The sequence below is a fragment of the Schistocerca nitens genome, chromosome 3 (assembly GCF_023898315.1).
Source record: "Schistocerca nitens isolate TAMUIC-IGC-003100 chromosome 3, iqSchNite1.1, whole genome shotgun sequence".
NCBI lineage: Eukaryota > Metazoa > Arthropoda > Insecta > Orthoptera > Acrididae > Schistocerca > Schistocerca nitens.
Window position 1 is genome coordinate 832241644 of NC_064616.1, and position 25328 is coordinate 832266971.

The following is a 25328-nucleotide window of genomic DNA, read 5'->3' on the forward strand; positions in this document are numbered from 1 at the left end:
TGATTAAAGTACAGGAGACATGTCAAAAGATGGTTAACACAATTTCAATGATATAAAACTTAGTTAATAAGGCAGAGTTGCATTTAAACATAAATGTAACTTTTTCTGAAAAGATACCTTTACATATTCACGCAACAAGACAGTTTATAAACTTCAGCCTGCTGAAACTTTCACTTCATCATTCATGAATTCTTCAACTGAGTAGTAGCATTGCTGAAGCAGAACATTGTGTAGCGTTCTTTTCAGTGAATATAGGTTCATACTCAGATTGTTTGTGGCTTTTAGTTGATTCTAAATTTTCATTCCCACATACTGGGGAGTCTGAGCATATAAGTTTAAATGGTGAGCAGGGAGCATAAAATTTTCTTTATTTCTTGTATTACACGTGTGACCAAAGCAGTCCTCCTTGCATAATTCTGAATTGCTATGCAAATACAGATGATATCATAGCTACATAGAGAGGGTACTGTTCATAATTTCAGCTTTTTAAATAATTGGCAACATCATTTCCTTGAATGTACACCACACATGTTTCTAATAATTATGTTCTCTAATTTTAGTATGTGGATTGTTGTTGTTGTTGTTGTTGTTGTGGTCTTCAGTCCTGAGACTGGTTTGATGCAGCTCTCCATGCTCCTCTATCCTGTGCAAGCTTCTTCATCTCCCAGTACGTACTGCAGTCTACATCCTTCTGAATCTGCTTAGTGTATTGATCTCTTGGTCTCCCTCTACGATTTTTACCCTCCACGCTGCCCTCCAATGCTAAATTTGTGATCCCTTTATGCCTCAAAACATGTCCTACCAACCGATCCCTTCTTCTAGTCAAGTTGTGCCACAAACTTCTCTTCTCCCCAATCCTATTCAGTACCTCCTCATTAGTTCCGTGATCTACCCACCTTATCTTCAGCATTCTTCTGTAGCACCACATTTCGAAAGCTTCTATTCTCTTCTTGTCCAAACTGGTTATCGTCCATGTTTCACTTCCATACATGGCTACACTCCATACAAATACTTTCAGAAACAACTTCCTGACACTTAAATCTATACTCGATGTTAACAAATTTCTCTTATTCAGAAATGCTTTCCTTGCCATTGCCAGTCTATATTTTATATCCTCTCTACTTCGATCATCATCAGTTATTTTGCTCCCCAAATAGCAAAACTCCTTTACTACTTTAAGTGTCTCATTTCCTAATCTAATTCCCTCAGCATCACCCGCCTTAATTTGACTACATTCCATTATCCTCGTTTTGCTGTTGTTGATGTTCATCTCATACCCTCCTTTCAAGACACTGTCCATTCCGTTCAACTGCTCTTCCAAGTCCTTTGCTGTCTCTGACAGAATTACAATGTCATCGGCGAACCTCAAAGTTTTTATTTCTTTTCCATGGATTTTACTACCTACCCCGAACTTTTCTTTTGTTTCCTTTACTGCTTGCTCAATATACAGATTGAATAGCATTGGGGAGAGGCTACAACCCTGTCTAACTCCGTTCCCAACCACTGCTTCACTTTCATACCCCTCTACTCTTATAACTGCCATCTGGTTTCTGTACAAATTGTAAATAGCCTTTTGCTCCCTGTTTTTGACCCCTGCCACCTTTAGAATTTGAAAGAGAGTATTCCAGTCAACATTGTCAAAAGCTTTCTCTAAGTCTACAAATGCTAGAAAAGTAGGTTTGCCTTTCCTTAATCTTTCTTCTAAGATAAGTCGTAGGGTCAGTATTGCATCACGTGTTCCAACATTTCTACAGAATACAAACTGATCTTCCCCAAAGTCGGCTTCTATCAGTTTTTCCATTCGTCTGTAAATAATTTGCGTTAGTATTTTGCAGCTGTGACATATTAAACTGATAGTTGGTAATTTTCACATCTGTCAACACCTGCTTTCTTTGGGATTGAAATTATTATATTCTTCTTGAAGTCTGAGGGAATTTCGCCTGTCTCATACATCTTGCTCACCAGATGGTAGAGTTTTGTGAGGACTGGCTCTCCCAAGGCTGTCAGTAGTTCTAATGGAATTTTGTCTACTCCCGTGGCCTTGTTTAGACTTGGGTCTTTCAGTGCTCTGTCAAACTCTTCACGCAGTATCATATCTCCCATTTCATCTTCATCTACATCCTCTTCCATTTCCATAATATTGTCCTCAAGAACATCGCCCCTGTATAGACCCTCTATATACTCATTCCACCTTTATGCTTTCCCTTCTTTGCTTAGAACTGGGTTTCCATCTGAGCTCTTGATATTCATGCAAGTGGTTCTCTTTTCTCCAAAGGTCTCTTTAATTTTCCTGTAAGCAGTATCTATCTTGCACCTAGTGAAATAAGCCTCTACATCCTTACATTTGTCCTCTAGCCATCCCTGCTTAGCCATTTTGCACTTCCTGTCGATCCCAAATTTCCCCAAAAATACTGTTTCTTATAACTGACTGGAAATAGCTGAGGTATGCAATTTTCCTTGTGCCTATGTCAGTGGCATTTGCCAGTATTTGCATTGCCAGTGCAAAACTATATACTTCATTTACTAGATATTCCTTATGTTTGTTCCAGTTTGAATTTATGTGTATGCTTAAGCTTAAAAATTTCGGAAAATCCACTTCTTGTAGATTTTGATTTTTGTGGTTTATTTTAATTTCCTGGGATGTTGATTGTTTTGTTATGAACTGGATCACTAGGGTTTTTGGACATTCAGGGTTAATCAGCTGAGATGAAACCATGTTTCTAAATGATCTATTGTGTAGATGATGGAGACAGGGATAGTCTCTGACTTACACTCCTCAATTAATACAGATGTGTCATCCACAAATAAAACTGATAGGTTGTTTATATTGATTGATAGGTCATTAATGTAGAACGGAAACAAAATAAGTCATAGGATAGAATCTTGAGAGATACCTTGTGTTGCTATCTTCCATTTGGAAGAATAATTTTCTGCATTTGTAGAGACAACCACTCTTTGTTTCTGACTGCACAGGTATGAAGTAAGCCAATGTAGAACACTACCCCTAATTCCATACGTTTATGGATAAGAAGTGCACGATTTACTGAGTCAAAACTTGTGTGAGGTTACAAAAGATCCCTGCAACTTTATTTATTTATTTATTTATTTATTTTGTCTAATGTTGTGCCAGTCTTGACTACGAACTTGTTAATTTCATCTATAGTTGTTTTTCACATTGGAAGCCAAATTGATTTTTCAAAGTAATCTCATAATATTCAGTAAAATTTTGAATCTGGATGGCATTGGCTTTTTCAAATACTTTTGATAAGACTGGAAAAAGTAATATGGAACAGTAATTTCCTAAATTCTCTCTTGGCTCTTTTTTGAACAGGGATTTTACTTCTGCATACTTCAGCAACTCTGGGAAACATCCATGTTCAAAACATTGGTTAATTATTATACACAGTGGGTGCCCTATTATTTTACACACAAATTTGAGAACTTTTGTGGGCATCTCATCCCAACCTAAAGAACATTTGTTTTTCAGTATTAATATAATATTTCCTGCTTCTATTGCTGACACTTTTAAATTGTGTGAGGCATTCAGACATTTTATCTAGTCCGAAGGGACATACTTCATTGTCATAATCTGCAACATTGACATCTGACTTTGCTACATTAATTCAGAATTCATTGGAGCGTTATGAAATTTGAGCTGGATTTTCAGTAACCTCATCTTCATACTTGATTTTACATATTTCATGACTAGAGTGCTTAATACCTAATTCAGATTTCACAACTGACCACACTGCCTTTGATTTATTCTCAGGTCTTAGATTTAAACTATTATTTGCTATTTGCTTTGCTGCCTTGTCAACTTTCTTAAATGTAATTTGGTATCATCTGACATATTCAACAAAGTCAGTATTTTTATTATATTATAGTTCATTGTGTAGCTGACTCTTTCTTAGCACTAGATATTGTTTAGTGATCCATTTTGATTGTTTTGCCTCTTTCTTAAAACAAGTTTTAGGTGGAAAAGTTTCATTGAAAACATTTAAAAGCTTACTTAAGAATGCTTCAAAATTTGCATTGCTTCAAATAATTCTGTCAATTCCGTCTAAGTCCCATTCTGTCTTATTCAGCTAGTCATGAAATGAAATCATGTTTTCCTGATAAAAGTGCCTTTTTATGTAGCCTTTTTTACGCATAATTTCCTTACCTGATCTCAGCCCAGTGAATAATCCTGAATGATCAGAAACTCCTAAATCCAAACAAAATTTATGTACATCTTCAAATCCATAATTTGTTGAATTATTGTCAATTTATGAAGGAGACTGGGCACTTTCTCTTGTTGATTCTGAAGAATTTAATTTGAAATGGTAATTTTTCTATTAAGTCAATGAATTTTTATTCTTCACTGTTTGCACTAAGCACATTGATGTTGAAATCAAAAGCAACTACTTTTTTCCCCCTTCTTTTTCACTATACTAAGGTGTCATAGCAAGAACTGAAATTTATGTAGGAAATGCTCAGTTATTACTTTTCCTGGGATTCTATAAATTGACATTGTAACAACATTAAGGCTTATTAGTTGGACATAACAACCCTCAAAAATATATTCTTCATTTAAACAGTTAAAGTCACTTCTTTCATAGTAATCTAAATCTGAATGAATAAGTATCGATCTTGCTCCATTGGTCATGTGGCATTTGACTTGTGGCACTAGTGCAACGGATAGGTACATGAGAAACTATAAACTAGCTACAACATTCTAATGCTCTGCTTAAAAAATTGATAGTTTTGTGAAACACAGGAGGAAAGAGCATTATATTCTATCAACTCAAACTTTTGTTGTGTTTGAATAGGTTTTCAATAGAAGTTCTCATACATGTATGGATACTATATACATAAATTATGCTGCATTTTAAGTAAAGGTAACATTCAAAGGGGAAAATCTTGTTCTTCAAAAACCATTAATTGATTCTGAACCCAAGTCAGTATTTTATTTGGTTATGAGAAACAAATGACTTATGAAGTGCACTGGAAATGAAAATTTGGTAGCTGTTCATCTATTAGAATACTGGAGAAAATGACGTACTTTTAATCAGCTTTAGAACAAATGGTGGCATTCATATGAAACGAGGAAAAAGAATCCAGAATTAAATGTCTAACAAATGACACAAATCACATTAAACTGACTGCAGTTGTTATCACAAGAATAAAATATAGAGAAAACACCCATTGCGAGGATAGTACCAATAAACAGCACTAGTTTGCGGGATGAGTGGAAATTCTAGAATTGGACTGAATCATGATTGCAATATTTTATTAATGCATTAGTTGCTGCTGTTACGTATGACCGTCACTGTAGAAGATATTGCCATCCATGTTTCACTGTTGCTCAGGCACAGCACTACAGAAGGCTTGGATGGGGAACAGTGACATCAACTTCGCTTAGAACTATATGAGGTGGGGATGGGAGTGGTGAGCGGACAGCAGATTTTGTCTTGCTACCAACTACAGGAATCTATACTGTGTTCTTCAGCTTTTTATGAACATCTACCATGTTTAAACAGCACTTTGCTTGCATTCATATCTACTTGAAACTGAACTGACTTTGAAGTTGGACAAATACTTAAAATAGCATACATTTCTGCAGATGCAAAAAGTCTGGACTGGAGCATTATGTTCAGCAATGTTGTCGATGCTCACTGTGAGGTATGACACAAATTATAGGGGGTGTGTCAGCTGCTGTTTCTACAAAGCCAATGAGAGAGCAGTAGGCAGATGGTATGTTTTTGTAGCAAAAGACATTGCAACATTCTCACATCACTATAGAAGTGAAATCCACTCACTGTGTATTAAAAGACTCAACATATTTTGAAGACATAACCAAATATTGGTGACAAAAAAGATATAAGTTTCACAGTTGCCCTGTTAAGGTGATGATAATGATAATTAAAAATAGTGGTGCCACAGGAAACAGGCTAAGCAAAAGGTAAAGCAGTAGTGGAGATAAAAATTAATGTAAACTATTACTTTCTGCTTGTTTTTATTTCCCCACTTATTATCAAGATGAAGACAACCAATAAATGGCATAAATTTAGAACAGGTACTTTTTAGGCAAATGCCTTACATCAGTAAAAGTCTGCAATTTTTATTAGTCAGAATATGTGAAAAAATAAATTTTCCTCTAGGAGCCTCTTTTTTTTTTTTTTTTTTTTTTAAAAAAAAGGGTTGTCTTATATTCAGAATCGTCCTGTACTCAAATAAATACAGCAGTTTACTGTTGACTGGAAGTCATTTAGGTTCTTTAACATTTATTAGTTTCCCTTATTTCTTATGATTGACAAGTATCAGGGAACATTTTGCTAAATGTTTTAGAGCCCAGTCTGTTAAGATGTAAACCATAATTCGCCAGACATTTATAGATTAAGAATTTATTAGGATCTATAAATACAGCTCCTAACATTTTGCAATGTTCCTCGATAGTGGAATTTATTCTCCTTATGTACATTCTGCTCACTGATCTTCGGTATGTTATGTCACTTATTACAATACTAGAAGCTTTGTACTATGTTTAAACAAGAATAACAGTTTTCTTTTCCTTTTTTTCTCCCCACTGAGGTGAGGTTTTATTGAATATTTGACATCTACCTCATTTGTGACAAATCTTTACTCAATTGGCTTAGAGCTTTTAAACAGATCCCATCGTGTGATATGGCCTGCAAAACATCAGTGTTGAATGAAGGTGTCTGTTGTTGGTAGTGTTCGCAAATCATTTGATATTCATTCATGTTTTATATGTTAATTGCCTATGGACAAAAGGATGCTTGTATGGTGTAATAAAATATGGGACAAAATTAGAAGTTGAAATGAATGGACATTTTTTAGAAACTTATTAATAGGCGTACTATGTCTAGTAGATTTGTTGCTTTATGCTACAGTTGCATAGCTCATTATACCATTTTGTTAAAATTCATACTAAAAGATGCACAAAAATATCTTCTATCACAGTATATCACTTTCATCCAACGAAGTTTTTAACTATGGTAGTAAACGATTATTATTTACATAGGTTATTTATTTTTCACTCTCAATTGGACTGCAAGTTTCACCGTGGGTAGTTTCTGAACTTTTTTTGTAGAAGTCTGATATTTTCAATTGGAATTTTATAAAAACCAACATATGAAGTATCCACAAAATGAATCTTAGTTATAATTATTTCTTAACAGTTTACACACAAAAGTCTTCTTTTCCTTAGTTGATAAAGTATTTTTGATCGAGAACACCCTTTCTGCTGCAGCATTACTTCGAGGTAGAACTGCCACAAATGTAGTAATGAGCTACAAATTCTTGTAGTACACTCCTGGAAATTGAAATAAGAACACCGTGAATTCATTGTCCCAGGAAGGGGAAACTTTATTGACACATTCCTGGGGTCAGATACATCACATGATCACACTGACAGAACCACAGGCACATAGACACAGGCAACAGAGCATGCACAATGTCGGCACTAGTACAGTGTATATCCACCTTTCGCAGCAATGCAGGCTGCTATTCTCCCATGGAGACGATCGTAGAGATGCTGGATGTAGTCCTGTGGAACGGCTTGCCATGCCATTTCCACCTGGCGCCTCAGTTGGACCAGCGTTCGTGCTGGACGTGCAGACCGCGTGAGACGACGCTTCATCCAGTCCCAAACATGCTCAATGGGGGACAGATCCGGAGATCTTGCTGGCCAGGGTAGTTGACTTACACCTTCTAGAGCACGTTGGGTGGCACGGGATACATGCGGACGTGCATTGTCCTGTTGGAACAGCAAGTTCCCTTGCCGGTCTAGGAATGGTAGAACGATGGGTTCGATGACGGTTTGGATGTACCGTGCACTATTCAGTGTCCCCTCGACGATCACCAGTGGTGTACGGCCAGTGTGGGAGATCGCTCCCCACACCATGATGCCGGGTGTTGGCCCTGTGTGCCTCGGTCGTATGCAGTCCTGATTGTGGCGCTCACCTGCACGGCACCAAACACGCATACGACCATCATTGGCACCAAGGCAGAAGCGACTCTCATCGCTGAAGACGACACGTCTCCATTCGTCCCTCCATTCACGCCTGTCGCGACACCACTGGAGGCGGGCTGCACGATGTTGGGGCGTGAGCGGAAGACGGCCTAACGGTGTGCGGGACCGTAGCCCAGCTTCATGGAGACGGTTGCGAATGGTCCTCGCCGATACCCCAGGAGCAACAGTGTCCCTAATTTGCTGGGAAGTGGCGGTGCGGTCCCCTACGGCACTGCGTGGGATCCTACGGTCTTGGCGTGCATCCATGCGTCGCTGCGGTCCGGTCCCAGGTCGACAGGCACGTGCACCTTCCGCCGACCACTGGCGACAACATCGATGTACTGTGGAGACCTCACGCCCCACGTGTTGAGCAATTCGGCGGTACGTCCACCCGGCCTCCCGCATGCCCACTATACGCCCTCGCTCAAAGTCCGTCAACTGCACATACGGTTCACGTCCACGCTGTCGAGGCATGCTACCAGTGTTAAAGACTGCGATGGAGCTCTGTATGCCACGGCAAACTGGCTGACACTGACGGCGGCGGTGCACAAATGCTGCGCAGCTAGCGCCATTCGACGGCCAACACCGCGGTTCCTGGTGTGTCCGCTGTGCCGTGCATGTGATCATTGCTTGTACAGCCCTCTCGCAGTGTCCAGAGCAAGTATGGTGGGTCTGACACACCGGTGTCAATGTGTTCTTTTTTCCATTTCCAGGAGTGTAGTTATCTTGAGATGTAAGGAAGTTGGAAATGATAGACCTCATTCAGTTTGGTTTAATCAAATATTGTATTTTCTTTATTCTTGGGTAAGACCACATTTGTTCTCCCTTTGCTTATGCTACACATTACTTCAAAACAGGCTATTGCTACCCATGGGGCAGTTTATGAAAAACGGGACAATATACCTCCCATTTGTATTCTGTCAGGACAATGGGACACTTAAGCTAAATAAGGGACAATCCCGTAAAATACAGGTCATGTGGTCATCCTATTGTAACGGCATAGCGAGATTGGTTTAGTTATTTGCCTATTCCACCAATCTACATCTACATCGGCATAGATACTCCACAAGCCACTGTACAGTGCATGGAGGAGGATACCCTGTACTACAACAAGTCATTTCATTTCCTGTTCCACTCGCAAATAGAGTGAGGGGAGAAACAACTGTCTATATGCCTCTGGATGAGCCTTAATTTTTCATATCTTTTCTTCGTGGTCCTTATGCGCAATGTATGTTGGTGGCAGTAGAATCGTTCAGCAGTCAGCATCAAATGCCAGTTCTCCAAATTTTCTCATTAGTGTTTCCGCAGTAGAGATTCCCATTTGAGTTTCCAAAGCATCTCCATAACACTTACGTGTTGTTAAAACTTACTGGTAACAAATCTAGCAACCCACCTCTGGATTGTTTCGATGTCTTCCTTTAATCTGAGTTGGTACAAATCCCAAACACTCGAACAGAACTGAAGAGTAGGTTGCACCGGAGTCCTATATGCACCCTCCTTTACAGGTGAACCACTAGTTCGTAAAATTCTCCTAATGAACCAAAGTTGACCATTCGCCTCCCCTGCCATAGTTCTCTCGTGCTTGTTCCATCTCATATCACTTTGCAACATTACACCCAGATATTTAAAGAAGTTGACAGTGTCAAGCAGGACAAGGGCTAACTGCCATTCATCACACCAACTGGAAATTTTGTCTAATTCATCTTGTATCTTCCTACAGTCACTCAACTTTGACACCTTACCATACAGCACAGCATCATCAGCAAACAACCACATATTGCTGCCCATCCTGTCCACCAAGTCATTTCTGTACACAGAGAACAGCAGTCTGTCACACTGGGTTCTATTATTTAATAAGTCATTGAACCACTCAGATATCTGTGACCTTGATAACTGTGACAACTTGCTGTCATGTGGAACAAGTTGGAATGAATTTTCTCTCTGCAGTAGAGTGTTTACTGATTTGAAACTTCCTGGCAGGTTAAAACTGGAACTTAAAACCAGGAACCAAAGCCTTTTGTGGGCAAATACTCTACCATTGGAAAGTAGAAGAGGGCTCACTGATGAAAGTAAAGCTGTTAGAGCAGGTCATGAGTTGTACCTTGATAGCACCATTCTTCAAGCATTTCCCTGCAAAAAGTGAAGGTTTCAGTTCCAAGTCCTGGTCCGGCACACAGTTTAGTCTGCTTGAAATAAGTAATTTTTACAACTATATAATTATAGTGCCCTTCCTCAGTGAAATATGTAGCTACCTTTTACATGAGTGTCTTAAGATAACTATCTTATGTATAAGGTTTTAATTATGACTTCCAAATTTTGAAGGTAATCCACCAATAGAGGAGACAAGACAGTGGTAATGCAAGCTGACTCATTCTCATGCATATGCAGTGACCAGCTATCTGGCTTGAGGTTACTAAAGGTGGGGGCATGGTGTGGAAGATTGGGGAGGGGGAAATCAGGACAAGTTAGTTGTGCAAGAGAAAAGTTATATATGAGTTTAATTCTACAGTCACTAATGTCACATTCTATGAAGATGTGTCACTTTACAGGGGGGGCATGGTGTGGAAGATTGGGGAGGGGGAAATCAGGACAAGTTAGTTGTGCAAGAGAAAAGTTATATATGAGTTTAATTCTACAGTCACTAATGTCACATTCTATGAAGATGTGTCACTTTACAGTGACTTATTACTGTGTTCAGTATCAAATTTATTTCCTAAGTGTAATGCATTAATGAAGAACAACAGTGCAATGAAACTTGTATCTCTCTTAATATTCCAATAAAGTGAAGTTAATGAGATAGTTGAGTACAAAACATGGTATATCTTAAGACTGATGCAGCCGTACAGTGAATGTCATTTTCAGCCAAAATTTAAATATAAACTTATATTTAGCTAACATTTTATTCAAAGATTAAACATAAGAAGAGACAATGTTAGTGAATATCAGTTACTTTGCTTGTCACTAAAGAATAATATCTGATACCACTTTCTGAGCACTGCAAATTTGAAGCAAAAGCTTTTATGTCAAAGTCTGTCTGTGAACTTCCGTAGCTAGATTTTGTACTCTTCATTGTGGAAAAAAAAGTTGCTTCCACAAGTGTGTAGATTCAAACATTGACACAATCATAGCTGCAAGCTCGTAAAGTTCTAGAAATTTATGTTAAAGAAACTTCTTATAAAAAAAGTCTATGAGACTAATTTTGTTATGAAACTTAGGACACAACTGCCTATCACTCTGTAGGTCTAAAAGTTCTGACTGCAACTCAGTTTCCACATTGTCAGAATCAACTGAAAATGGATGTTGAAAGACATTAAACTGTTCATTTAACTTTTCAAAATCCTGGAAATGAATCTAAAATTCACCAAGAAGATCAGTGAATACAATTTGATACTGTTCACAATTTCACTCTGCTTCCATAATTAACTGTGACAACTTGGAGAAATAAGCAGATAAGCAGAAATAAGCTGTCTATACCACAAAGAGAATACATCTTAAACCCCTGAATACATCAATATATCCCTGAAATTAGCATGTTTTTACCCTGCAATGTTCGTATGGTGTCTTAATTTCACAGAGCAAGGCTAAATCTGCTATACACTGTTTATTTTTCAATTTCAGAACGGGCTTACCACTTTTGTGGTATCTATTTCATTTCAAAGATCAAAAAATGTCTCAAAGTCATTACTTCAATTCAGCCAGTGTATTGTTCTATGATATGGCAAGTCACTGTAATTGCTTTCAGATCTTATGAAAAGGCTTTGCACAGATAATACCTAAGACCATGGATGCAGATGAAATTTGTTGTGTGAGTCATGACACATGTCACTTTCCTCATGTTTGCTTTCTTAGCATGTAAATTACCTTGGAGGAGAATGCAGTGTGTTGCAGAAACCTCATGTGGAACTGGTAACAGTTTGAACATCTCTCACAAAAGTGTCACGAAACTGATGTTTCAGCCAACTGCAGCCGCAGCACCATCAGCAGCAAGTTTCTTCTATTGCAAATCCATATTGTCAACACTCTTGCACACACACACACACACACACACACACACACACACACACACACACACACACACTGCCCCTGATGTAATGTCTTTCATCGGAACAACTTCAGTAGTTCTTCTGATGATGATGATGATGATGATGATGATGATGATGAGACTATTATCTGTACTGCAAATGTAAATTGCCAATTGAGTATAATCAGAAACATTTTATCACTCATCCAGCAACAAAGAAAATGCACTAAAATTTCTGCAGGAACTATTACCTTACCTGAAACCTTATTAGCTATTTCTTGAACTCTACATGAAATGATTGAACAAGAGACCAACTGCTTGAAATCCCCTCTCAAGAGCTATATGCTTATCTTCAGATACAAAACATGTCTTCAGAAATTCTCCTTCAGTGAAACTGTGTAACTCTCTGGCAGTCTGAAAAGCCATATTGTAACTTGCTCAAATTGCAGATGCATTTTTTATGTGTTTGTCCTGAAATCAAAAACACATTTATATAGTGAAAATGTTGAGAAAAATGGTTGAGGAAAATTATTTAGAAGTTTATTCCTCTACTCCCACACGGCAAATTCTTATTTCAGTCACATTGTTTAACAGTGTTTACTTTAAGTTTTGACCTCCACTTATTGGTCTTCACCTTCTAAGAGTCCATAAATTGTATATTGAACATTTTATAATGTCATGGGAAATTGAATTTTTCCATTATGTCAGTTCTGAAGCACACTAAGCATCTGAGGGCACCATTGTGTTCCACACAAACATGTAGGCTCTTGCTCTGATCTGTTATAAATTGACCTCACCTTTGCTTTGAAGTTCCTAACCTGGGCATCATGCCACTTTTCATCAGTTTAAAAAGACATGCTCTCAACTTTAAGTAAGTGTATATGCTTACATCTAAGGTAGCACTGAGCTTAACAGTGATCATTCGCCTGAAGACAGCTCACTGTTTGCAATTCCTGTGTGCTACACAGTGACATGTGATCACCTTGTTTTACCAAGAGCACTCACTTCTTATGCAGTGAGAGACAACAAGTGCTCTTTCTCACCTACCTGCTTCGTGAACATGCCTGAGCTAGAGTACAGTGGTAGGGGAAATTCAGTGTGCACCATGACTGCAGACGTGTACCTACAAACAAGCAAAAAATTAATTACATAACTTTATTACTAATACTACTGCTACTGCTGCTGCTGCTGCTAATAATAATAATAATAATAATAATAATAATGGTCCTCCACCCTCTCTCTGTTCACCTGCTTCCCCCCATTTCTCTGTTTACCTGCTCTCCACCCTCCCTCTATCCAGCTGCTCCTTTCACCTCTCTCCATATCCTCCTCTCCCCCTCTAATTCCATCTCCTCCTCTTCCCTCTCTCTGTCCACCGCCTACTCTTCTGTTTCTTTATTCATCTCCTCATCCCCCCCCCCCTCCTCTCTCTCTCTCTCTTTCTCTCTCTCTCTCTCTCTCATACCTTTCTATGCTACACTAAGGATGAGTGATGGATGGTGTAAATCATTAAACAACAAATTTAATATTAGGTTTTCATTTGTTCAAAATATAAAAATTAGATTTCTTTTTTACCCTTTGTATGTGCAACTCATTTACTGCATAAATGGAACCCATATTTTGAGCTCTCCGACATATTGGAACTCTCCCAAATCGGTTATTCCTTGTATCTGGTGACTCCATGAGCGGATTGCAAGCAGTAGACCAATGCTACCCACAAAATATGCTGGTCTCTCACATTCACGACCTGCTATATGACCTCCATAGAACAGGAATCACCATGACTTTCCTTTGAACACCAACTCACATGGGTATACCAGGCAATGTACTTGCTGAGAAACATGTCAAGAATGCAATCATATTGGAAACATTACAAGTGAGAGACCCAGGCACAATGCTCAGTCACATCTCAGACAGTGTATTTTGGGGGCATGAGACAATGGCAAACTACTGCACATACTAACAAACTCCAAATGGTCAAAAAGAGTACTAAAGAGTGCCGAACTCCACTACAGGCTCCTTGCAAAATGGCAGTCATCTTATACCGCTTTTGTATTGGTCACACCAAATCAGAACATGAATATTGATTGCAGCAACCATGAAATAGCTCTTTTGCAAGATGCTGTTCATAATGTTTACAGTTTAGTCTCAAACAAGTTATGGCTGGAACAAATGTCTCCCCATTTTATTCTGACCTGTCATCTTCTGAGGGTTCATATTTTTCCAGTTGTCTCTTTGCTTTCACACTGCCTCTTACACTCTCATCAGCTACCTATCACTTGGTCTACCCTCAGCCCTATGCTCTCTACTTTCATTTAATGCATCACCTTCGGGACTCTTTGTGCGCTCATTCTATGTACGTAGCTGTGCCACTTCAGTCTTGCTCTTTTAAACCTTTTTCTCCAAGACGCAACACACACACTTCTGTAGTAGAATTGTGAAGGTAATTTCCTTTCCTTACATTGTGCTTATGAATGTTTTGGTCTGTTTTAAACCATGAATGGAGATTTTGAGTAACATAATTGTGATGCTGAAAATCACATCCTTTTTTCCAGGGGGTTATGCAGAACCAGTGGAAGCAGAGGACTATTTAGCACTTACAGATCGTGAGGAAACTGATTTGGAAGTGTTGATATCCCAGTGCCAATTTGGAATCAGTAATGCTGAAGCATTTACAGATATGTTAGCAAAAGACCTCTCTGTTCTGGATGGTGTAAGTAAATTATTATAGCTAACTTGTTTATGGTTTTATGTAGATGTTTTATCAACTAAAACTGTAAGAAGGTGTAATTTGTTTTCTTCTAAGTTTTCTGTTGTACTGCTGGTCAGTTAAGTTCAACTGTTACCATGGTTTTTCGGTGATACGTTCAAAACCATATAACAATATTGACGGGCACCATCTAAGATCGAAAATAGTATTAATACAGTTTGGTGGCTATGTAGTCACTATCAGAACAACTTTGTGTCCTCATAGCTAGTTCCACAAGATGTCGTACTTGTGACCATCGTATTCTTGAGGTTATAATGTTGGCTAAAACTGGTGTTGCCAATGTGCAGCTGCAGTCACTGTTTATCCTGCATTTGCTGCCCCTCTCCATTTCTCCAGTCCCCATCTTACTGCTAACACCCCTCCCCCTGATCTGAATGTAAATGTTTCCTTGCCTGGTCATGCTTTCTCAGATAAAGTTTTGCAGGTAGTTTTGCAGCAATACCTGCAAAACTTCAAATGATTTTATTTTATGAATGTAGGCACAAAAAAAGAAAAAAGAAATAAACATGGAACAGAAAGGTGAGAGTCAAGTTATGATAAAGAATGTAATCACCTCATACAGGAATATAAGCCTCAGAATGATGATACACGTATGTAATATGCATATGAACCATCTCAGGTGACATCGGTTTCCATTGTTTTTTCAGAGATTTTGGAGGAGGTATAACACCATGTGGATGTCTGTCTGAGACAGCCAAGCAGATCTCAATTTGATTATATTGTTGGCTACTCATTTTTTAAGATATTGTGCTGTTACAAACAATGGCTGTGTCAACATAACAGTGTTGACGATCATCACCATCCTGGAGTACCATTTGTCTTCTCATTCTGGTTTAGATAATGTTTATGATATACAGAATGTTATATTCATTTCTCTGAGCAAGGATGATTATATGGAGACATGCGCAATCCTCTGTCCACCCTACAGTATACATACTATTCCTTTTGCAAATAATACTGTGTAAATAAGTTACTTTCTTCTTTATTTATTACATAATTGACATGTTTCAGCTACTGCTATCATTTTATCCAAACTTGTCGCCATCATCTTCTGTCCAAAGACTGGTTTGGTGCAGCTCTTCATGTTGGTGTATGCTGTGCAGGCCTCATCTCTCAATAACAACCATAACCTACATCCATTTGAATTGTACCGTGTCGAAGCCTTGGCCTACCTCTACAATTTTTGCCCATAACACTTCATTCCATTACCAATTTGATGATTCTTTAATGCCTCTGGATGTGTCCTATTAGCTTCTTTTTTCAGCAGTTCAAGTTCACTACCTGTTCATTAGTTATTCAATCTAACCATCTCTTCTCCAACTTTCTTCTGTAGTACCACATTTTAAAAGGTTCTACTCACTTCACATCTGAACTGCTTATCGTCCATGTTGCACTTCCATACAAGGCTACACTCCAGACAATTACCTTCAGAAAAGACGTCCTGGCAATTACATTGATATTAAATGTTAACAAATTCCTCTTTTTTTTAGAACTCTTTCTGCATTTTACATCCTTTCTACTTTAGCCATCATCAGTTATATTGCTGCCCAAATAGCAAAACTCTTCTGGTACTTTCAGTATCTCACTTCCTAATCTAATTATCTCAGCATTGCCTGATTTAATTTGACTACATTCCATTATCTTTGTTTTACTTTTGTTAATGTTCATTTTATAAACTATTTTCAAGACACTATTCTTTGCGCTCATCTGCTCTTCCGAGTCCTTGGTTTCTGTACAAGTTGTAAAGAACCTTTTGCCCCCTGTAATTTTTTCCTGCAACCTTCAGAATTTCAAAGAGTGTATTCCAATCAGCATTTTCATAAACTTACTTTATGTCTACAAATGCCACAAACATGGGTTTGCTTATATTAGTCATATGCGCAGTATTGATTCGCATGTTCTTTATTTCTCTGGAAGCCAAACTGATGTTCCCCAAGGTTGGATTCTACCAGTTTTTCCATTCTTCTGTAAATACAATGCCTGACAAGAAAAAGAAAGACATGGTTGTACATCAGTGTAACTTCACACGTGTAGACATGATTGGCAAGTGTGTAAATGATTCGAACTGCAATTCTCTCTGACCAGTAGAACGACCACCGGAGTACATTAGAATTGTGCGTATATAGTGTTGTTATGAGGTCTAGTGGGTAAATCAGGTGCTTGATATGCATCAGATGTTGAGTGATAACTGTGAAGGACACAGAGATGCTGCATACTTGTGTGGGATAGTATTATCACCATCTGACAGAGTTTAAAAGGGGCCTCATTGTGGATGTCCATGTGACCAGTTACTTGAATTGCACAGTTACCAGATTTGTGGGGCATTTGGATGTGACTGTGGTATGATGTTGGATTGATTGGGAATGTGAGGGTAGGCATACTCATAAAGGTTCAATTTGACCATGTCTAACCACCACATGGGAGAATCACTATATTGTCCACAAAGTATATTGTAACCCATTCACATCTGCACCTGCCATCTGAAAACAAGTAATGGACTCCTAATATTTTGTGTCATACCACACCATTGGTCAGAAACCAACAGAAACTGGTTCAGGGAATTACTGTCCCACAAATAGGCTGCCATTAACACCACAGTAAAAATGGCTGCATTTCAAGTTGTTCCTTGGCCAGGAAGTATGGACTGCTGATGAATGGCATCGCAATGTGTTCTGCGAAAAATCATGGTTCTGTCATATGCCGAATGATTGTCATCAATGAGTACACTAGCAGTGTTACTCCAGTGTCTCCAGTGTCTTAGATAGGCACAGCAGTGTTACTCCTAGTGTAATACGTCTGGAGTGTCATCAGGTACGGCATCAAGTCAAAGTTGGTAGTGATTGATGGAACTCTGAGAGCACAATGATATCTCGTGGATATTCTGAGTCCTCGTGTGTTGTGCAACAGTATTGTGGTACTATTTTTCAACAGGACAGTGTTTGTCCACACAAGGCACATATCCATATGAACTATCTTCTTGATGTTGAGGAATCTCCCCCGACCCCCATGGCCAACTAGATACCGAGATCTGCCCCCAAAGGAACACATGTGGGACCAGATCAGATGTCAGTTCTGTCCCAGTGCCAGCATACAGAATATCGAAAACCAGTTACAACAGTTGTGAGCCAGATTGCCTCAGAAGAGGATCAACAGCTTTATAACACCCTTCCAACTGACTTTGAGCATGCATACAGACCAGAGGGATGAAATGTCATATTGGTCAGTGGCCTCATGCTGCCACATTCTTTGTAAATTTTATTCAGTTTTGTGGTCACTGAAATATCATATACTCTCTAAACCTATGAAGTTTCATTTAGTCTCTCCTCTTTTCCAGGGTGCTAAATTTTTTTGTCAGGTAGCGTAATTTGTGCCATTATTGTACAACAGTGACTTATTAAACTGACTGTTCAGAAGCATTCAAACCAGTCACCATTCAGGCCTGCCAGCACTTGCCATCTTTCTTATTTGAATTATTACATTTTCATTACATCTGAGGGTATTTCACTTGACCCATGTATCTTCCACATTGGGTGAAATAATATCGACATGGCTAGGTTTCCCAACGGTGTCAGTAACTGAGGGAATTCTGTCTAGATCAGAGGCCTTGTTTCCATTTAGGTGTTTCAGTGCTCTTTCTATTTCTTGGTCTTGAAGTGCTCTCTCTGTTTCTTCTTGCAGTGTCATATCTCCCATCTCGTCTTCACCTACTACAACTTTTTAGAACATGCTCATCAAGTTTGTTTCCTTTAGTTACACAGTCCAGTCACATTAATGTGACCACTGCCTATGTTAGATGTCAATGTGCTATAACCACTCACAGATGTCAGGGGTGTGTGGAAAACAGTGTGGAAATGGAGCAATTTATCTGACACCCGAAAGGGCATGATCATTGCCTTTCCGTTAAAGACTGAAGCATTTCCAAAAGAGCTGAGTTTGTTAACTGTCTGCATGCCACTGTAATTAAAGTACACCGTGCATGGCAAAATTGTGCTATCGAAACGTGGCATTGAGGCAACTGTGGTGCACCACGGGCCAAAGATGATAGGGGTGAATGACAGCTGCAGAAATGTTTACAGGCAAATAGATATGCAACTGTTGTAGAGCAACTGACCGCACAGCTTAACCGAGGGGCCACCAACAGTGCCTCCTCAATGACTGTTCAGCAAATGTTGCTGCGTATGGATTTCCGCAGTAGACCACTGGTTCATGTACCCACGCTGACTGCTGTTCATCGGCAACAGAGACTGGAATTTACAAACCGATTCCACAACTGGACATCCACTGAGCGGTGACAGCTGGCCTTTTGATATGAATCACATTTTATGCTCCATCGGGCAGATGGCCAGTGGAGTGTACATCCCTGCAACAATCTTTGGAAGGTTCCAGGCCAGAGGAGGGAGTGAAATGGTCTGGGAAATGTTTTTGTGGCTTTTCCTGAGTGCTCTGATCATTCTAGAAAGCACACTGGATCAACACAAATATTCATTTATTCTTGGGGGACCATGTCCACCCTATGTGCAGTTTGTTTTTTCCTCAACATGATGGCATTTCAGAGCAGGACAATCCAACATGTCACACAGCTCACAGTGTATGTGTGTGCCTTGAAGATCACCAGAATGAGTTTACCATACTCCCCTGGCCACCAAACTCCCTGGATTGAAACCCAATTGAGAATCTGTGGGATCACCTCAGTCTGGTTGTTTGCACCATATGGCCTTAACCGAGAAACTTAGTGCAGCTGGCCTCACCACTGGATTTGGTACAGCTCTACATCCCTGTCAGTACCTCCCAGAACCTCACTGACTATCTTGCTGTGAGTCCCTGCTGCAAAAGGTAGTTCTTCAGACTTTTGAAAGGTGGTCACATTAATGTGACTGGACTGTGTATATATCCTCTATTTATTCCTTCCTCCTTGCATCTTTTCCTTCTACAAGTAGTACTGGCTTGCCATCTAGGTACTTGATATTCACACAGCTACTTCTGTTTTCTTCTAAGGTCTCATTAATTTTCATATAGGCAACATTTATCATTTCCTTACTGATGCATGGTTATAATAGCTTTTATTTGCCCCCTTGCCATTTCTGCTTAGCCATTGTGCACTTTGTCTCATTTTTAGATGTATTTATTACCTTCATTTGCTCCTTTTTTATATTTTCCTATTTTTTAATTAAAATTAATATCTCATGTGTTATCTAAGGATTTTATGACCCTTTTCCTTTTACCTTTATTATCACCTGCTGCCATCATCACTTCATCACTCCGAGCTCTTCATTCGTCTTCTATTGTATTAGTTTTCCATGTTTCAGTCCAGTGTTAACCTAATGCTCCTTCTGAAAGTCTCAATGACCTCTCCTTCTTTCATTTTATCTATGTCCCAGAGCCTTAATTTCGTACCTTTTTGCAATTTCTTTAGTTTTAATCTGCAGTTCATAATAAATTCAGCATCCACGTATGCCCCGGGAAACGTCTTAACAGTTTAAAATCTGGTTTTGAAATCTCTGTCTTATCTTTTGTAATCAATCTGAAACCTTCCACAGTGTCCCAATGTGTCTTCTGCATATACTATGGCTAGTTGACATATCAACTAGTACTACTATGGTGGGTGTTGGCTTCACGTTTATCTTGGCTAAAGTAATATGTTTACTGTGCTGTTCATAGCACTTTATGTGTATTGATATTGTCTTCTTCATTATTGGACCTACTCTTGCATTGATCTTATTTGATTTCGTGGTGATAACAATGTACTGACCTGCTCAGAAGTTCTGTTATGAGCTGACTGTTGTTTATCTGCTGCTACGCATGTCAATAATTCATAACCTTAACTTTATTAGCTTGGCTCACTTTGTTTGAATGGTTGGTTGTCCAGTGTCATTTTTTGAAAGCCCACATATGTGACAGAAATATTCCTGAAACCCTTAAATAGTTGAAAAAAAGTTTAGCAAAATTATTTACACACACACACACACACACACACACACACACACACAATTAGTTAACTTGAGTCACAAAATAAAATGATATAATGGACAGTATTTGTGTATCTGCTGCAGTTTGTGTCCATGTAATCTGAGGCTTTATGTCACAATTAAACGTTGTACTCCTTGACTGATGGTAAATCATTCTTGCAAATTTTATTGAACAACTAAATATGAGAATGTATGTAACAGAACTGACTCCCAGTTTCTTTTCCAAATGAACGTTCCTTTTTGAGGTAGTGGCTACATTGTGGAATGTTCCCACTACCCCTTTTCTTAATGTTTTTCACAATTTAAGTGCCTCAGTCAGTTAAGAAAGGCTTTTCTGTATTTGTTACTGTTATTTGAATGACTGCATGAGCAATATCTAAAGGAAGGTAAAGAGAAATGTAGAAAAGGAATTAAAATTCAGAGAGAATAAATAGTTTTCAGTAGCTTTACACTTATAATTAAGTGACATTATGACACTATAATGTATTTCAATGTAATTGTCCATCTTGGTTGCTATTATGCCTTTATTTATTTATTTATTTATTTATTTATTTTTAATAAACACCTTAATGCGTTTCGCCCGCAGCCATCATTAGTATCACATTAATAAAAAACTGGATACACTGTGTCTCATGAGTTCCACATATACCTATACCATGATTATGTGTAGATGGTGATATAGAGTGTATCGAGTCTTTTAAATGTGATTCCGATGATGGCTAAGTCTGAAATGCATTAAGAAATATGCCTGTTCTTTAGCAGTTTCACATAGATTTCTTCTTTCTCATTCTCCTTATCTCACTTCCAGCTACCTTTAATCCAGAAAAAGAACCAGTTCTTCCAGTACGACTCAATCTTTGTAGTCAGTGCTTGTGACAAACACTCGGTGTGAGTTGGTAAAAACTCATAGAATACTGAAAAGCTAACATGTAATTTATAAAGAGTTAAAATGTACTTCATATGTAAATATGCAGTACAGGTCTCATTTATTGAACACAGTGCGCAAACAGTGCAAATGGTCAGAATCAAGTTCTAAGTGTAGTAATCAGTGAACAGCAAATAAGTACCATGGATGTAGCAGCAGTCATTGTCAGAGAAAAGCTTGATTATACCTGACGAACACTAAGAGCAAATACTCACATCTTGTGAAACTCATTGCACTGGTCCTATGCTTTTCTGGAGGCCACATGACCCTACGTGGGTGTGTCTGCTGCATAGGGTGACACTCTCAGTTCAAGCATGTGGAACAGACTGCTGCTGGTGGTGTGATCTGGCAAACCTTGTGTTGGATTCACTGTCCTGAGTCACTGACAGATACATCGTGGCTGTGGCCTGTACCCAAATTGTGTAAGAGGTACATAAGGTCCTAAACATTCATGTTTTGCTTTTGAGTTGATTTATTTTTTCTGGATCCTTTAATGATAAGTGGGAGGCGGTAGTAAACACACACATCATTAAAGAGTACATATCTTACACTTATTGTAATGTACTACACATTTTCACAGATTTTTTTTATTAGTGGATGGTGTTTCCTCATATGTCATTAATGTTGTAATTTTTTCATGCATATTTGTAGGAGAATGTGCACAGTGTATTAGCATCAGAAAAACAAGTTGAACAACTTATGGAACAAATTGAGGCTGCAATAACAGAAGCAGAACGTGTTGAAGCTAGATTAAATTCGTATGATGAGGTCCTTTGCCATATAAGAGACACAATGGAAAAAATGGAGGAAAAGAATTTATTAATAGAAGTTGCAAACCGTAATAATCGCAAACTACTGTCAGAGCTGGAACAAGTGATTGTAAGTACCTAATTGACCACTTCTCATAGTCAGTCATTGTGTTATTGACTTTATCTATTGCTTACATCATAGTTACTTGAATAAGACTGTTTATAAATATGTGAATCTAATTACATTTCAGTTCTTAGTCATGAGTTATGGAACTGTTTTAATATTCCTTCCTATTTTGGTGTATGGTGGAAATATGGTACTAGCTAATACTGCTTGTCTGTAATGGTAGGGATGATGGCCTGCTTTGCTGGTTATGACTAGTTTCTCAAGAATAAATTGAGGGCATTGTCAACTTTGAATCATTTGACTCGTCATATAAAAATCAAGAGAAAATGAACTGAAACTTGTTCTTTCATATCTGTTGATGAGAATGAGTTAGTTATTTGCAGTTTATATGAATTGTAATTACAACCTTTTGCTCTGATGTGGAACAAATCAGTTTCACAATTATAGTACACTTTCTCAGCAGAAAATTTGGCAGAATGCTGACCATTTACATGATTCGTCAGGTCTTTTTCCTCACAGTCATATAACAAACTTGATAAGGGAGTAAATGTACTGTTGGGCTGTTGTCAGCATGCTCAACTGTTTAAAAAGCTAACTAAAAGAAATTACAGTTTGCACGTTTCATATTATTCTTTTATCTGCTTCTTTGCAACAGACACTTTTTCCTCAGTGGTGAATTATTGGGGAATATGATGCCAGAAGGCATTAGTGAATAAAAATAAGAAAAGTAAGTCATAATCTTGATATTTTCTTCTCCAAAATCTGGTATATGTAAAAAAATGTTTCAAAATGTAGATGTTTAAGATCTGTAACATGTAACTTACACTTCAGATTCTCATCAATATAAGTGCCTAACAATTTAGAATATTCTGTTTCATTTACTGATTTACCCATGTGCATTGCTTCTAATGGTGTGATCAGTCCATGTGCATTATTAAATTATGTGTATTGTGTTTTATATAAATTCACCGACACACTGTTTGCAGAAAACTGATTATTAATTTTCAGGAAAATGTTATTTACATTTTCAGGTGTCGAATTTTCTCCCTTACGATTTACTATAATACTTTCGTCTTCAACTGAGAATACTGTTTCTGCTTCTTGGATATATAAGGGCATTTATATGTAACAATAACAAGAGTGTACCCAATCCTTGCGATACAACTGTAGTGATTATTACACATTCTGAAGATGACGTTTCATTGAGTACGCTCCCTGACTTTATTAATGAAACATGCTGAACAGTTTCCGTCACAGTCAGTTACAAGCAAGCTCTTTAATACCGCAACATTTGAACTTCTATAGGAGAATACTGTGAACTGTGCAATAAAGTGTTTTTGACAAGTCACAGACATTACCAGTTGGCAATATTTTCTTATTTAAAGAGAAGGAGAAAGACCCATGATGCCACTTGATGGGTGGTGCATTATGAGCAGGTGGACACAACACGTGTGATATCATTGTCAATACCCGACAGAAACACATGGCAGCGGGCCAGAAATTGTGTGTGAGATAGACCCCAATGGTCAAGGTGGAGAAGTTGCATGATGTCTTGCTGCAATGCAGATGGGATCACAACCCTAGACACTGACTCTTTAGTAGTCAACAGTAACACAGCATTACGAATGGAGAGCTGGTGATGGAGAGCATAATATTGACGCAAGGGATCCTAATGTCTGGCCCAGTGGTCTATCCGACCAGCTGTGATGGAAAAATTGAACAATGTGACATAAGACAGGATTGGCCATGACAGAGAACTGGTAATAGGAAAACCATCCAGGTACTTTGGGCTTCAACATCTAATTAGAAACACAACAGTTCATCCTGATCAAATGCTGGATTGTGGTCAATTGGCAACTGAGAAAGAGCATCCACATTAGTGTGTTGTGCTGTGGGCAGAAATGAATCCTGTAATTATAGCATGATAAAAACAGAGCCCAGTATTGCAGGAAATGGGCTGCTTTGTCTGGAAGAGATGCTGAAGGATGGAAAAGAGAAACCAGAGGTTTACGTTCAGTAACCATATAAAATATAGAACTGTATAGGAAAACAAGAAATTTTTTGAGTGCATACACAGTAGCAAGGGCTTCTTTTCGTATCTGTGAGTAGTGCTGTTGCAGCTGATTCAGGGATTAGGAAGCATACACAATAGGGTGCGTAGCCTCTCCTCTTCCCACATTGTATATAAACTTAGATTCTCGGAGCACACTATGCTGCCACTAACATCTAATAACTCACTAAAGTATGTATACACTATACATTTTGTTGGATAATATAACTCAAGATGCTATCTCTCTTCTGTCAAATTCCACTTAATGCAAAAAAACTTCTAATAGATAAAATACAAAAAGTACTATAATTGCTGCTGTAGGGATAATTACTGTCAGTTAGAATTGTTGTAATGATAAAGAAGAAGCAAAAATAGGCAATACAGTAAATTTTTGTAAGTACAAGAAGGGTTCTGAGTTCACAACAGGGTGAAAGAAGCAGAACTGGTAGATGCAAAAGGATGTGGAGAGTATTGAAAATTAATACAACAGATTGTACATGGGCAAGTCAAAGAAACTTGTCCAAATCAGGAAGAGGGACTTGTTTGGTTTTCATATCATTCTTCAGCATCGAAAACTTTATTTAGGCACGGGAGCAACTTCTGTCAGTAGAACTATACTCTTAAGATGCCAGCTTTATAAACTCTAGAATTTCACTATTGATGACCATCCTTATTCTGAACTGTCAGTCAGGGCTGAATGAAACACAGA

The 25328-nt window shown here is 38.3% G+C and overlaps 1 protein-coding gene across 3 annotated transcripts in view; it reads left to right on the plus strand.

Moving 5' to 3' along the window:
• The window catches only part of LOC126248857 (exocyst complex component 1), a 296832-nt gene that overhangs the window by 147303 nt on the left and 124201 nt on the right, over window positions 1-25328 (plus strand). For all 3 annotated transcript variants that reach the window (XM_049950289.1, XM_049950290.1, XM_049950288.1), the window contains 2 exons: window positions 14588-14745; window positions 22345-22572. In XM_049950289.1, the coding sequence (XP_049806246.1) occupies window positions 14588-14745; window positions 22345-22572 (386 nt within the window). The remainder of the gene's footprint in view (window positions 1-14587; window positions 14746-22344; window positions 22573-25328) is intronic.